At 53.3% G+C, this 14,475-nt stretch overlaps 5 protein-coding genes across 5 annotated transcripts; 3 read left to right on the top strand and 2 right to left on the bottom strand.

The window, feature by feature from the left end:
* The first annotated feature begins 4,213 nt into the window (after positions 1-4,213).
* Positions 4,214-5,589, top strand: BDZ83DRAFT_202721 (uncharacterized protein). Its single transcript, XM_060501662.1, has 2 exons — positions 4,214-4,678; positions 4,735-5,589. The coding sequence occupies exons 1-2, from the start codon at positions 4,327-4,329 to the stop codon at positions 5,151-5,153; spliced, it is 771 nt and encodes a 256-aa protein (XP_060367447.1). The 5' UTR covers positions 4,214-4,326; the 3' UTR covers positions 5,154-5,589.
* Positions 5,590-7,402: 1,813 nt separating this feature from the next.
* Positions 7,403-7,816, top strand: BDZ83DRAFT_749951 (uncharacterized protein; the record flags this gene model as incomplete). Its single annotated transcript, XM_060513849.1, has 3 exons — positions 7,403-7,409; positions 7,466-7,591; positions 7,662-7,816. 3 exons carry the CDS (start codon positions 7,403-7,405, stop codon positions 7,814-7,816), a joined length of 288 nt encoding a protein of 95 aa, XP_060367448.1.
* Positions 7,817-8,083: 267 nt separating this feature from the next.
* On the bottom strand, positions 8,084-10,691 carry BDZ83DRAFT_572396 (pre-mRNA-splicing factor SYF1; the record flags this gene model as incomplete). The annotated part of the gene is made up of 3 exons (XM_060504501.1): positions 8,084-10,324; positions 10,388-10,558; positions 10,635-10,691. The coding sequence occupies 3 exons, from the start codon at positions 10,689-10,691 to the stop codon at positions 8,084-8,086; spliced, it is 2,469 nt and encodes an 822-aa protein (XP_060367449.1).
* Positions 10,692-10,988: 297 nt separating this feature from the next.
* Positions 10,989-12,729, top strand: BDZ83DRAFT_612646 (ATP synthase subunit D). The gene is made up of 10 exons (XM_060507720.1): positions 10,989-11,151; positions 11,214-11,406; positions 11,479-11,591; positions 11,656-11,666; positions 11,732-12,057; positions 12,116-12,164; positions 12,217-12,226; positions 12,279-12,319; positions 12,369-12,424; positions 12,477-12,729. The coding sequence occupies exons 2-10, from the start codon at positions 11,392-11,394 to the stop codon at positions 12,621-12,623; spliced, it is 768 nt and encodes a 255-aa protein (XP_060367450.1). The 5' UTR covers positions 10,989-11,151; positions 11,214-11,391; the 3' UTR covers positions 12,624-12,729.
* On the bottom strand, positions 12,730-13,767 carry BDZ83DRAFT_612656 (RNA recognition domain-containing protein). Its single transcript, XM_060507721.1, has 3 exons — positions 13,666-13,767; positions 13,296-13,609; positions 12,730-13,209 (listed from the first exon to the last, which is right to left on the bottom strand). Exons 1-3 carry the CDS (start codon positions 13,689-13,691, stop codon positions 12,809-12,811), a joined length of 741 nt encoding a protein of 246 aa, XP_060367451.1. The 5' UTR covers positions 13,692-13,767; the 3' UTR covers positions 12,730-12,808.
* Between the last annotated feature and the right edge of the window lie 708 nt (positions 13,768-14,475).

Raw genomic sequence — 14,475 nt, forward strand, 5'->3', positions numbered from 1 at the left:
TTAACTAGCTAGGGTAGTGGTGGTGGTAGCAATGGTGATGGAGGCGGAGGCGCAAGCACAAGCGCGGTTGCATGAGGTATGGAAAGGGCGCGGCACAGGCCTTGAGGCGAGCAGCCTGGGTCCCAGGATCGTCAAGCGAAGTTGATGAATGGTGGATTGGTGTTGTGGATACGGCTCAAGATGCAAGACCGCGCTGGGGTTTGAGGTAACGGTGAGCTCAAGATGAAAAGCGATACGAGTGGCTGGTGCGCGGTTAGCTGATGGATGGTAAGGTTAGGGCAAGGCGTCAGGGCGATGAGATGAGACAGGTCGCGACAAGTTGAGATGAGTAGAGTGAAGAAGAATGAGTCAAAGCAAGAGAGCCGGGATTTGGTGTCGAGAAATGGATTATCAGGGACAAATGATGTGAATGTGATTAAGAGCTTGGCTTGGATTACAAGCTCATCTTGAAGGAGTATGTACAATGTGCTCATATAAGCCAGAGATGGGAGTCCTTTGGATTTTGACTCACAACTTGCCGCGGGTATCTAGGTAGTCAGCCGAGGCCCTGCAATTGGGCCAACTGACCAAAGGTCTGCTCTGAATTCGCCAAAGATGACAGACAGTAAAAAGAGGAAGGGAAATAATAAGTGTGCCGTGCACCGGCAAAAATCTGGCTCTGGTAGGCAGTGGTGTTAGACAATGGGTCTTCGTTGAGGCGGGCACGTAGCACGCAGCACACAGCACGCAGGCAATGGAAGTGCCTTGCTACCCTAAGGTACCTGAGTTACCATGACTCCATAAATGTGTTTACGTAAGGAGCTTTTTGGGGGTGTGCTTATGTAATGCACCGAGTCTGAGTTGACGTCGTTTCAAAATGTACGTGAGTGTTGAACTCAAGTGGGCCTTTCTTCACTTTACCTTACAACCTTACCTTACTTGACCAACCTATCTTTGTCTATTGCTATACTAAACTTCCCGTGTCATCTGATTCGTCCAGGGATAAGGCTCGCGCGGACAGAGATGGGGTTACGGAATGCCCAACTGGTTGCAAGACCAAGTTTTCCACATCACTGCCCTTCTGTCAAAGCATAGCCACGAGGGTGGTTGGGCATTGTTACTACGAATACCGTCCAGTGCTTATGGGGTGTTGAGAGCCTCTTGTCCAAAACACACCGTCAGCTTCAGCCCCAAACAGACGACCGTCATTTAGCGATACGACGTCTAGTCTAGCGGACCTGAATCCCACTAAAGGCTGGGAGACCGCGATGGAAGTCCATCTCTCGCCATACCTTGTCAGGAGCAAATCCAGACTTCTTCCTGCTTGACCAGTTGGGGGATTTTCCCCAGGGGATTGCATGATCGTGGCAGTGGGTTGGCCAAGATTGGCTTAGCTTCCGCCCGCCACGTTCCCGTCCATCTTTAACCTTGATTAAGGTACTCTTCCATTCTGTTTGATCAGCCGCTGGCACGCACTACCACTATCTTACAAGTTACTGTATGCCCTTTAGGTTGGCTCACGAGGATAATGCATCACACCGTGGTTGTCACCGGCTGGCGGGTCGATCCGAGGCAGTTTTGTCTCCTCTCTCTCTCTCCCTCTCATGAGCAAAGGCCAACGGGATCGATTCCATAGCTCTGCGACACACAAGGGGAAAGGTCCATGCGATTGGCCCCGCAACCTTGGGGTTTGACAACTTCGTTTCACACAACATCGGTGCGCAGCCCACGGCACCTGTTCCAAACGATGCCTGTCTCACTAGGTTCGCCGCTCTTGGCAACTACCCGCCTTGCCTGGTACCCTGCTACGTTTACCCGTTACTCATCTTTCGAAAGTACGGATACACTGAACTGCGACCTTGTTGACTCGTCAGCGGCTTCAATCCTTGAAAGCATCTCGTCCGTTGGTCGGTGCGTGCTGGCAGCATATGCAAGTGGCAAAGGCTCATTCCAGACTTCATCTCATTGTCAGTAATTCGCGGCATTTCTAGCTCCAACGGCTACCTTTTCTGTGAGGCCCGGTAAGATCACCAAGCCCGTTTCTACCTCGTGGCATGTCGCTGACACGTCTCAGGCAGGAGTTGTCTTCATAGAACTCCAGCCTATCGTATACGAATCCAACTGCAAAGGATTTAAAGCTGCCTCTATGCACGTATGGTATGCTCCCGCATCGACATGCTGCATGCGGTAGCCACCATTGTGCGCAAATGACCTCGTTCAGCATGGCTACTGCTAGCCACTGGCCACTTAGTCTCAGCATGCACTGCAAGAAAGCACTCATCACTTCTCCTTATCATTTACATGGAACGACTACAACCTCCTTGTTTCTTTTCCCCTGAGTGCGATAAGCAGGCCTCATGGCTATGACTCAAAGACTGAAAGATGTCAGGACAGAAATAGCATGTTCAGGTCTCGACGCCCGCCATAATCCACAGTAGCCTCTCTTTTGGCATCCATTCCTCTGCCTTGGTGGCCGCTACTCAATGCTCGGTGCCCTCCGGGAACCCTGCGTCATGTTGAGCGTTGAGAGGCTATAAGGTCATCGTTCCTTGCCATAGCTTTGACTAGTATTGAACCGCGCTACGGCACTCCGCAGCACAGGGCACAGTGGATTCTCGCGTATAACAACCGGTTCTACCGCGTGTCCTACCCTCGGCTGCACGATTTGCCGGTTTGCCAGCCGTTGGACCTGTGCGCGGTTCATATTCAACCTTGACTTGACTCGGCTCGACCCGACTGGCTTACGCAGAGAACGAGTTGCTCGAATTCGTACTGCCTTGCTGACCATCTGTGCGTGCGTGATTCTCGCCCGTTGTTGGCGGCAGCGGTTTGATCCGTCTGCACACTTTGCAACGTTGATCGACAGCGTCTTCCTTCATCTACACTGTCTACTTACTAATGCGTCTGCTATGCTAGCTTACGTGTGTTTACTCAGGGTTATCCACGCCACGGCGGTAGATCACCTCTGCACGTGCGTTCGTAGTTGACTGTACGTTCAATCCAATTGGGCTGCCAACTCCCGGTCTTGTTCTTGCATTCCCCCCATGCGACAATCACGTCGTACCCCTGTGATCTGGATCCGGTTTGGACGCTCCCGCGCCATGGATCGAAACAGCCGTCCATCTCCGCATCAAACACGCACGCGGCATGGTCTTTGCTTGCCAGGTATATCTCTACAGGCCTGAATACCCCAGCCTTCCCCCTAGTTGCCGTGTCACCTTATATAGCACCTCGCCCTGAGCTGGCCGGGCCGCCGCAATTCCCACGCTTGTCTTGATCTTTAGAAACGGAAACAAGGCCGGCAAGATCCCTGTCAGGATCATGTTGGTATTGTTTAATTTTGATGTAACTCAGCAGCAGTATTGAGCTAGGTCATGTATTTTGTGACTCGCCGAGTCGTGGGCCTACTCTGTAGTCGATTTCGCTCAAGAGATGTCGAGGGGCTTGCATCAACGGTCTGGCTGCAATGCGCACTCACAACATCAGTCTTTGCTGTCTTGTCCTGGATGGGTTGAAAACCGTTCTCTGTCACGTCGAGCTACTGCCTGCATCTGACCGACAAGAACCACATGGACTGTAGAAATCCAGGTCAACCTCTTACGTATGGCACTCCTGTCGTTCGTAGCTTGAGCTAAGGTAGTGGATGGTGCATACGATCATCATGCACTCGTTAACCCCCTTCAACACTGGTGCATCTAAGCTGGGTCGAAATAAGGTCGCGGGCTCGGACTTTTCCAGCTGACATTCGGCCACACCAACTCCGGAACCTTGCGGCCATCCCTGCTATGGTGGCCTCATGTTGCACACGCCCCTGGCCCGAGGTTCGCATGAGGCTCTGCTCGTGGCCTCGCCACAGCCCGACTTTGTGGATACAACTTCAAGCGAGCAACAACAGCCGCGCGTAGAAGGCATTTCTGTGCATGTGCACGCTCCTTTAGCTGTAGTGATACCCCCCAGGATCTCGCTTTGAGGCTCTATTGCGAAAACATGTTTGGCTTGGCGGTTTAGGATGTCGGATGGAAATTCGACCTGCGTCCTCAGAGTATCAGAGGAGAAGGCGGGAGAAGCACTCCGGATGCTCACTAAGGCGCGTAAGGGCATTGGGATGCAGGACATGCGCGTCGTCCAGACATCAGACATACATCCATTTACCGGTTGGTTGCTCTCAAAGGGGTGCTGACAGCCAAGCTATAAAGATGATCTAACTCCGGCCTCAACCCTCTCGTGTTCTTCTTCCCCATCCAGCATTCAGCAGTCTTTTAGTTATCTGACCACTTCTCTCCTTCCAATCATTTGTATTGTATAATATATCCCTGCCGGCCAGGACTTACCTTCTCTCACATCACAATGTCTTCCATCAAGAGCATCTTCGCCATCGGCCTTTTGGCCACTGCCGACATTGTTGCCGGCCACGCTGCCATCATCGGCGCCACTGGTGATGCCGGTGGACAGGGCATGGCCCTTGGAATCGACTCCAGCACCCCCCGTGATGGAACACGTCGTGATCCCTTCCAGGCTGACAGCACTCGCTTCAAGGGCGAGGCTGCGGATACCTTCGGCGAGACTGTCGGAGCCGGCACCAACAACCTTGAGACCGGTACTAAGGCCATGATGGCCGAGACCGGCACCATGCTTCCCCAGATCTCCGCCGGCGGTTCCGTCGACATGACCCTGCACCAGGTCAACGGTGACGGTGGTGGTGAGTATTCGACATGAAAATTCCTTTTCTTTGGTGCTTGACTCACACGCGAAAAGGCCCCTACGACTGCATGATCAACGCCGATGCTACCGGAGCGTCGTGGACCAACATCAACGTCGTCACCACTCCCCCGGGCCAGAACTCCCGCAACCGTGACGGAGCCATGACCGACTTCCCTCTCAAGGCTGCTATCCCCGCCGACCAGACTTGCACTGGTACCGTCGCTGGCCAGAGCAATGTCTGCTTGGTCCGTTGCCAGAACGCTGCCCGCGCCGGCCCCTTCGGCGGTATCGTTCCTGTCCAGATGGCTGGCACCACCACGCCCGCCGCTGCCCGCCGCAACTTGATGCTCGCCGTCAAGCGCTCCGATGAGCTCCTCAACAAGATGATCAAGCGTGCTCAGACCCCCTCGGCCGCACCCGAGGACGACGCCGCCTACCTGGCTGAGCTTCGCGCCGACGGCGAGGAGATCTAAACGCCTATGTTTTCTGAGAGAGTTTGGGATTACCATGAGGGTCAAAAGAGAGATCCGTGGAGGCAGGATGGGTAGGCGATGAAGAGAGGCTGTTAACTGATGCTGATGCTGATGCCTTTCACTTGTATCTGAGGTGCCTGACTGTGTCTTGACACCCATAGTACACAATTACATTCTCTGGCTGCTGATCACTATGGTCCACTTTGATGTAAATTTGTTTAACTGATGTGAAGGTGTTTGTGTCGGTGTTGAGATCCTTGTTCATTTATAAAAAGATGTGCCAAGCAAGAGAATATTGTGTGCGGCCGAGATTGAGAATGAGAGTTTACGTGCGAAAAAGATTCACTTGCCACATGTACTGAGGTATTACCAAGTGGGAGAGATACTTAAAGAGAAATACAACAACATTGCTGTAGAAAATCGATGGAGAGCTCAGGCAGAACGACAGCGAGAACAGCGAGGGAGCGGGACAATACCAGTAGAATAACTCAAATCAAATCAACGGCACACACTCTTGATAGCGGTTTCCTCCGGTGATAAAATATTGATCAAAAAGACGAAGTATGATGTCCTGGTCTTGTGAGTATTGCTCCTGTGGAGACCATCTTCATGTTGAGGACATCCTTGTTGACCGTATCTCAGGCCAAGGCCTTTGATCTCAAGATGTTATCTATGGGGCGCCAGATCGCCCAAGCATTGCACGTGTCGAAGTCTAGGGTTCCTGGTCATGGGAGCCGGGGAAGGAGAGGGTTTTGAAGAGAGAGGGGAATCCAAAAAGGGAAACACTGGAATTTCCCCGCAGTTCCCGAATTGCTGGTTGAACTATGTGGCTGGTGATTGGAGGCCTGTGTCGGCATAGAGTAAAGTGAGGTAAGGTAAGGAAAGAACAGTCCAAAATATCGTTGGTACGTAGAGTGAGGTATACTTGCGCACTACCACTACCTAAGCAGTACTTTCCCTTGCTTAAGCAAAGCTGCGAAGGCACTAACACAGAGTATGGGTGGTGAGCAGGTAGCTCTAGGGGTGGTCGCGGCCTCCGTTCATTCGCCGCGAAAGGCGTGTGACGTCAACGGCGATGGCAGATCCTCGTCACCTTCCCCGCGTTAACAGAGGGAATGGAGAATGTACCATGCACCTGCTCGAGTACTTTCAGATACAAGAAACCTTGACGACCTTCCTAAAAGTGTCGCCTCCCGCTGTCGCGTTGGCTCAAGCTGAGATGCGGTCGAATCTAGCTCTCCTGCTTCACCCGTCAGAGCACCCTTCGTTTGAGGATGCCGTAGACCTACCTTAACCTTCCATGTACTGTGAGAGATGAACACCCTCGTCTTGAGGCATGTCGCTGTTAGCCACCAAGCCAGTTCAGTCAAATGAACTCTTAACATCAGGTAAGTGAGGTGAGCTGCAGTAGGCAACATGACACATCTCCCTGCCTACATTGTGTGGACTGCTACATGATGTATTTTATGGCCACCCTCATGTATGCTGATACCTGCCTTACTATGTGAGTGCTTGGCTCTGTTCAGGTTCTCTCTCGCTGCAGCCGTGGTGGTCTTGGCACATAGATCTGTGTGTGCAAAGGCCCTCGAAAGCTTGGCTCGGGTGCACTCAACTCAGTGATATTCATCACACGTCGACCCAGCCTCAACCTTAGCACGTAGATGATCGACAGGTTCATTAAGCCAAAGCGCCTTCGCTTCTCAGGTAGGATAAAGTGAACTCATACCTCCCTCAATGAACAAATTGGAGGCCTGGAGATCAATAGTGTGCAACTGGCAGGTGACCACCCTTGAGTGAGTCCTGGTCCGAACCTACCTTACTTTGACCTCAATGTGCTCTCTTCGTACACCCCCCATCGTACAGTACATGCATCGCCTCCGCCTTCGTTGACATCAACGCCCGCCAGCTTTATTAGCTACCTTGCCTCTGCTCCTCCCTCACCTTGCCCTCCAATGCCATCAGTAGCACCCACCCTCCACGACTCATCCATGCTACCCAACCGTGGGCTGCTGTTCAGAAAGCAATCGCGAGGCCTGGACCTTCATAAACTCACGTCTGTCCCCCTCCCAAATTCCCTTTCCCACTCCTTTGTTCAACTTCTCCACTCGCCCACCTAACCAGCGACACCACGATACCCTCAAACAACGTCTTCATCAGCCACCACCCTACACAACTCATCTTCTAAAGTCTTTGTAAGACCCGTCACTGAGCAAACCGTACTCACACCATCCAGTCTATCAACCATCACCATGTCAAGTAGGCGTCCCCGTCCATGTGCCGCGCATGTGAATCTCGCTTACACGCCGTATCAGACGAACAAGATAGAACCCAGAGCATCCCGACCGAGGTCGGCAGCTCGCCAGTCGCACTCGACGGAGAACCCGCCGTTGCACTGTCATCCTCGCCCACAGATCGAAGAGCTAGCACTGACGAGTGGGGTGAGTCCTGGCAGTGTCCTTTGAAGTCTGCGAGCCCTTTGGATACTGACTGATGTGCTTCATTTACTAGACGCATCCAAGGTCCCCCCAAGCCGCTTCCAAAAGCGCAAGGGTTCCATCTACGCCACACCGGGTTCCCGTGATGGCCATGTCGACCGCAATTACGCCTCGGGGTTCCATGAGAAGCACACAGAGAAGGGTTATACCAAGACGCCCGCGAAGTAGTCACTGATACACTGATGTCTCATGCAGACGTACGGCGTGGTATGGGAAACGCTTTCACGCTCGCTGCATGGAGTAGGACGCCTAGCCAGACCACTACATGCGATGCTGTGGAACAAATCAGCCATATTATGGACGGGAGAACATTGGGGAATGAACTGGATTGAATGGAAGGACCGGGGAACGGAAAAGTATTCTAGGGGTCCTGCTGTCTGTATGCTATTACCTAAAACCAGCCAACCACCGCCAGGCCGGAGAAATTGATACATGTTACTCGTCAAGGTCGTCAATGTCGATAGCATCCGGGTTCGCCGGCGCTGGCGGCGCTTCCAAAGTGCTGTTCATTTTGGTAGCGTCGCTGGCAGCCACAAACCCGGCTGGTGCTCTTGCTTGTCGCTCAAGTGCCGCCATGGCATCGTCCACCTCGGCATCGCCCGAGTCCTCCGGTCTCCGCTGACTACGCGCAAGCGCTTGCGACGCGATGAAATTGACGTCCGTGTTGTACTGCGCCTGCACACTTCGCTTGATACGGAGCATTTCCTTGAACGTGTCCTCGTTGCCATGCTGCACCTCGAATGACTCCCACTTGGTCCAAAAAGCTGGGCTGGTGCGTGGATCACAGAACTGTGACGCGTGACCGTAAATGGCTCTCGCCCGATCGATCTCGCCAAGGCGCTTCTCCATGTCGGCAAACTTTAAGCACATGTCCCGCGCTTCGTTGTCGGGTAGAGTGGAAATGGCCTTTTCGTAGATTGGCCTCGTCGATGGCAGGCCAAAGTTGGATGCTGACTTGGTGATGTAGAAGTTGAACATATCTGCCCGATCCTCATCCGCCACCGCACGCGTTGCGCGTTCGTAGATGCGCATAGCGTGCCTCGCGAGGCCCCGCTCCTCTTCCAAGTTGCCGTACATGAGGTAGATGACCTTGGCGAATTTGGGTGGGCAGTCTTCAATGGCCTGTTCGAAAAGGTCGCGCAGGCGCTCAATACCGATCTTGCGATCAACAGCCTTTGTAAGGTAGAGATTCCACAGCTCAAAGGCAACCGGGTAGCTGAAGAGATCCAGGCCACGTTCGTAAATCTTGAACGACTCTTCGTAGTACTGGTGCTCTTCCAGCAAATTCGCATAATTGACCACTGTCTGCGGTGCCGCGATTCGCAGCTCAAAAATGCGCTCGTAGACCTTTCGTGTGTCCTCCACAGAGCTGACACTTTCCACGAGGTCCACGTAGAAACTCCACAGCTTCCAGCTCTTGTGCACACGCTGCTGCGGCGATAGCGTCTCGTCAAAGTAGTCGACTGTGGATCTCTTCGGCGCCTGGACAGCCTTGGCCATGATTCGTACGGCATCGTCAAAGTTCTCGTTCCTCAACTCCATCTCGGCCCACTCAATCCACATATCAGCTAGTTCCGCAACGGACTTGAATGGGACTTTGACGGCTTTCTCCATGATGATGCGCGCATTGCGTATGTCACCACCACGCTCGTAGAATTTGGCGTAATTGGCCCAAAGCTGATGGAAGGCCCCGACAGCTTTCTTCGGTTGTATCGTGGCGATGGCGGCTGTGTATGTCTGAACGACTTCGAGATGGTTGTCGCCCCAGAGCGCTACTCGCTTCTCCCACTCAGACACGTTGTTGGGGTTCTGGCGCAGGACCACGTCGTTGAGAAGGAATGGACGTCTGTCCATGAGTTGCTCGAACCGCATCATCCGGATGTCGAGTTCGAAATCTGCCTCCTCGTCCACGATACCGTTGTCGGCACGGTCCGAGGCTACCTCCATCAAAGCTCCAATAATGGACTCTTCAAACTCGGTGTAAGAATCGAAAACAAGCGTGAAGTCCCTGACCGTCATAACCGTGGTGATGGCTTCCTCGAGCACATCCCTGGCGCGCTCGAAGCTGCCTCGTCGGATCCAGTAAGTCGCTAGGCCGCACCAGAGTTTCCCTCGTTGATCGGCGAACCGGACAATGCCGCTTCTGACGATCCTGTCAACGTCAATACCCGTTTCGTGGCCGGTTTCGATCTCCGCCGCGTGCTCGACCATCAAGTCCACCATTTCGCTCCACATTTCATAGTGCCCTTTCCCTTGCTTGCTAGTGAAGCGCGGATTGTTGAGGATGTCCATGTACTTCTTGATGGCTTCAGTGTAGAAGCCGACCTGTACAAGGAGCTCGATGAAGTCTTCGGCGTCCTCGGGATGTATCTGCATATAGCGGCGCCACACCTTGACGGCGCTGATTCCTGCGGCAGAGTTGATGAAAGGCTTGTAGAGGGCCCAGATTCGATTGTGCTGGGTAAGCGGCAGGGCGCGAAGGGCTCGATCAAAAGTGCGTCGGGTGGTCGTGACCAGCGGCTGCTGAAGCAAGAACTTCAGGTACAGCTCCCAGATGCGAGGCATTTTGTTCAACAGAATGAGCGCGCGCTCGAACAAGGCGTTGACCTTTCGGTACTCGGCGGGGAAAATGGCAGCATTCAGCTTCGAAACGTGTTTGGTGCGAAAGGCAAGATACTACCCGTACAATTAGCAATCGGCGGCGGTGGCCCGCGAGCTGGCTTGCTCTTCGCGACTTACCATCTTCCATAGCTTGTAAGACCGGGGGAGTTGGAGACAGGCTCGCTCGAGCACGAAAGCGCGTTCGTGTACGGTTCCATGTTGAGACTTGAACTGAATGTAGGCAAGCCACGGTTTGATGCTTCCCGGGTTTCGCAGGATGTCCTGTTCGTACACGGAGTCCTCGTCGCTCTATCAGGTATTATCAGCTTCTATCTCTAACACTGGCAAGGCAGATAGGGCAAGTAGGAGGATAGGCGGCGCATACAACGAGGTGCAGTTCCGGCCGCCTCTGAGAGCCGTTGAGAAGCGTGGGAGCAGGCATATTGGTTCAGGCCGTTTGCCCGGGGGCCATGAGTGACCAAGAGACTGACAGCTCGAGCGCAGAGAGCGCCTTTTTCGCCGTGTGCAGGTCGCGTTGGGGACGAATTCGCAACTTCCGGGGGCGCGATTTCAAAAGATGATCATGGCGCGAACTAGGCGACAGACCGGTCCTTTATGATGCAGTCTGGCAAGGTCAACCAACCAAGGTACTTTTTCTTGCATGCGCCCCGTCCTGGATTTTTGGGTTGACGCTCGGCTATTGGGATAAGCTGAGCGGGAATCTCAGCCACCGATACAAGGATATCGCAATGAAGATATAGCGCGGCTTTAGCGACCGTGAGACTCTTCCGCGCGGATAAAGAGAGCCCACTTTCAAGCTTTATCAGTGGACTACTAATCGCCAGCGATCCACCTACCTTACACCAGGTACCCGACTCCATCTCTGGGGGGAGCCGCTTGAGGTAGGTACTTCCACCTTGGGGTCCCATCGCTGAACCGGCTCTGAGCACTGACGCAACAGCAGCCAAAAGCCGCCTAACAACATCTCCAGCTCCTCCTTGCCGACTGTATCGTGGACGACCGTCTTGCGCCCAACTGCCTCCGCTCTTCGCTGCCGCGCGGATCGTCTCGAACCTCCCCTTCGATCCTCTTTCGATTCCAAGTCCAAACTATACCATCGCCCGTTTCAATCAGCTATCATCATGTCGGGTGCTCCTGTAGGCCGAAGCCCTCCTACATCATTCAGAGTCGACCACGGAGCTTTCTAATATGTCGATGCATCTGTGTAGGACCGAGAAGCGGTGTTCCCCACGCGCCAGTCGCTGGGTATCATGAAGGCCAAGCTCAAAGGCGCCGAGACTGGCCACAGTCTGTTGAAAAGAAAGAGCGAGGCCTTGACCAAGTACGTATGCAATGGCCTGTATTTTGCAGTATGACTTGGTCCACTGACTTGTTCCGCGATACAGGCGATTCCGAGGTTGGCATTGTCGCTTCCCGTACGAGACGAATGTGCGCTGACCGATGTGACTGCGCTCTGAACAGAGATTACAAGACGTATCGACGAGGCGAAGAGAAAGATGGGACGCGTGATGCAGATTGCTTCCTTCTCCTTGGCCGAGGTCACTTACGCTGTGGGCGGTGATATCGGATACCAGATCCAGGAGTCGGCCCGGTCAGCTCGCTTCCGCGTGCGTACCAAGCAGGAGAACGTTTCCGGTGTTTTACTGCCGGCATTCGAGAGCTACGTAACTGAAGGAAACAATGATTTCGGCCTCACGGGCTTGGGCAAGGGTGGTCAGCAGGTGCAGCGTTGTCGCGAGACATATGCCCGTGCTGTTGAAGCTCTGGTCGAGCTCGCCAGTCTCCAGGTACGCCGCCGTCAGCTGCGTCTCCAGTGGACATTGCAGAAGCGCTAACAGTGCCAAGACTGCTTTCGTTATTTTGGATGAGGTTATCAAGGTCGTCAATCGACGTGGTATGTACTTGAACCAATGCCGAACTCTTAGCCACTGACTAATATCTTGCAGTAAACGCCATGTAAGATGCCTGCGAGATCATCTTGGTGATTCCCCACTGACCATTTCACCAGCGAGCACGTTATCATTCCCAGGACAGAAAACACGATCAAGTGTATGTTGTATACCTGACTTTGGGAAATCTTAACTAACTTTGACTACAGACATTAACTCGGAGCTGGACGAACTTGACAGAGAGGAGTTCTACAGACTCAAAAAGGTACGTAGAGAGCCATTGGATCTTGATGGCAAGTTCTCACAGTGCACTGCAGGTTGCCGGAAAGAAACAGAGAGACACTGCTGCCGCAGACGCCGAGATCAAGGCCAAAAAGGCCGCACGGGCAGCAGAAGAGAAGGGGGACACGTCAGGCCCCGGCGACCTTCTCGCTGCGGAGGAAGACAACGACGTTATTTTCTAAGCAGTCCTTGCGGCACGTATTGAGAGGTGGCGATCAAGCATGCGTCGTGCGTGGTGTTGTTAGACTAAGGTAGCTTTGATTGGGTACGCACTCGTTGTAAACATTAGTACCCTTCAGGAACACATTTATTACCTCTCTACATGCTAACAGAATTGAGGCTAATGCCTTCATCTCCATCGACCATCTTACTGGCGCTGGTATGTGACCTTGATTGTGTGCGTGTCCCCCAGCACCATGCCCGCCGTGTTCTCCTTGGCCGTAATGGCACCCTGCTCACCCTCGTATTCTACAAAGGCAATACCGCGGCGTCCAGGCACTAATCTGACTTCACGGAAACCCTCGAAACGGCCAAAGATACTGGTGACAGCCTCGATGTCGTAGTCGTCGGGCAAGTTCTGTACGAAGAGAATCTTGTTCGGGGGCAGATATTCGTCGGGAATAACAGCTGTAGTGGAGGGATTAGTGGACTTGAGACCAGTTCCACGGGCAGCCTTGGCAGGGCGAGCATCTGTTGCCGCCGCACCGCCGGGGCCAGGTCTCTTGAGACGTTTCTGCTCCTCGGCAGCCTCGAGCGCCTTCTTCTTGTCTGTTGGTGATGAGAGGGTAGCGTCAGCAAGCCGTTCTGGTTCAAAGCAGCGAGGGAAGGTAGCATAAACGGGGAAATGGAGGTACCCTTCTCAGCCAGGCGGCGGCGCTTGTGAAGCTCAAACTCGTCGTCGTTGCCTACCGACTTCACAGTCGCGTCGCTCCTTGTCCGGGCTAGAGCCAGCTGCATAGGCTTCTCGAAAAGCTCGAATCCCTGAACCTCCTCGATGGCCTTGCGCGCAGACTCGGGATCGTCAAAGACGACAAAAGCCTGGCCCTTTGCCTTGAGATTCGTCTTGGCGACAATATCAATTACATTGCCGTAATCGGAGAAGATCTGTAGCAGCGCATCCTTCAGCTGGTCGACTTTGGCGCGCTCCTCAAGATTTCGTACGTATACCCTGTGGCACAAAAGGTCAGCCAATGGCCCGACGTGTCGAAGTGCAATGACACGTACGTGGCGATGGGAAGACCGGAAGCCATGTCTACGGTTGTGTAGGCGGGCTCTAAACAAGAGTGAAAGGGAAGATGAGGGAGGTGGAAATGTTCAAGTCGAGTGACAGACTGAGATTGGCTTGTGCACAGTGTTGCGGTAAGTTTTAGTGGCCTAAGGCGTGTACCTTGGGCGCGGGCTATGTGGGTACCTTGCGGCCTGCGTAGTGACGCGCGCAACCTCTCACTTTCAACTTCAACATCAAGCTATCAACCAGCTTCACTTTATTCTTGTTGCGCAACTATTGAGCAATCTCTGTTGACTCTTCACGACATCGGAACTACCTAGTAAGTAGACTATTGACCAGCACCTGAGAAGATGCATGGTATCGTGCTAGACTAGAAATCTTTACCCTGGCTCCGGTGGATCCTTCATGGCCTTCTTTGTGGGACTGTAACCTAGCTCATCTGGGAATATAGACACATTCAGCTCTACAATTGTCACATACGACCATACCCATTGGAAAACTCGGGATCCCGTCCGCTCTCCCATAGATAAGCCAATGAGGGCCGGATTAGTAGTTGGGTCGGTGACGACCAGCGAATACCTGGTGTTGTATGTTTTGCATTTTTGACAGCCGTTCTTCCCTCAGTTTTGCTATCATTCTCAAAGATAAGGTTACTTTTGGCCCATCGTGCAGCTGCTGTGGAGAAGTGGTGTTGTGTGTCGAGAGCTCTGCCTTCGCAGCATCGCAGTGTTCGTATTCTCAAACTATTGTGCCAAGGACGTGAAAGCTTGTAGAAGGGACAAAGAATGTCTGTCTATTCTATGCTG

This window comes from Colletotrichum acutatum (genome assembly GCF_030867785.1).
Source record: "Colletotrichum acutatum strain CBS 112980 chromosome Unknown BDZ83scaffold_24, whole genome shotgun sequence".
In the NCBI taxonomy this organism is placed as follows: Eukaryota; Fungi; Ascomycota; class Sordariomycetes; order Glomerellales; family Glomerellaceae; genus Colletotrichum; species Colletotrichum acutatum.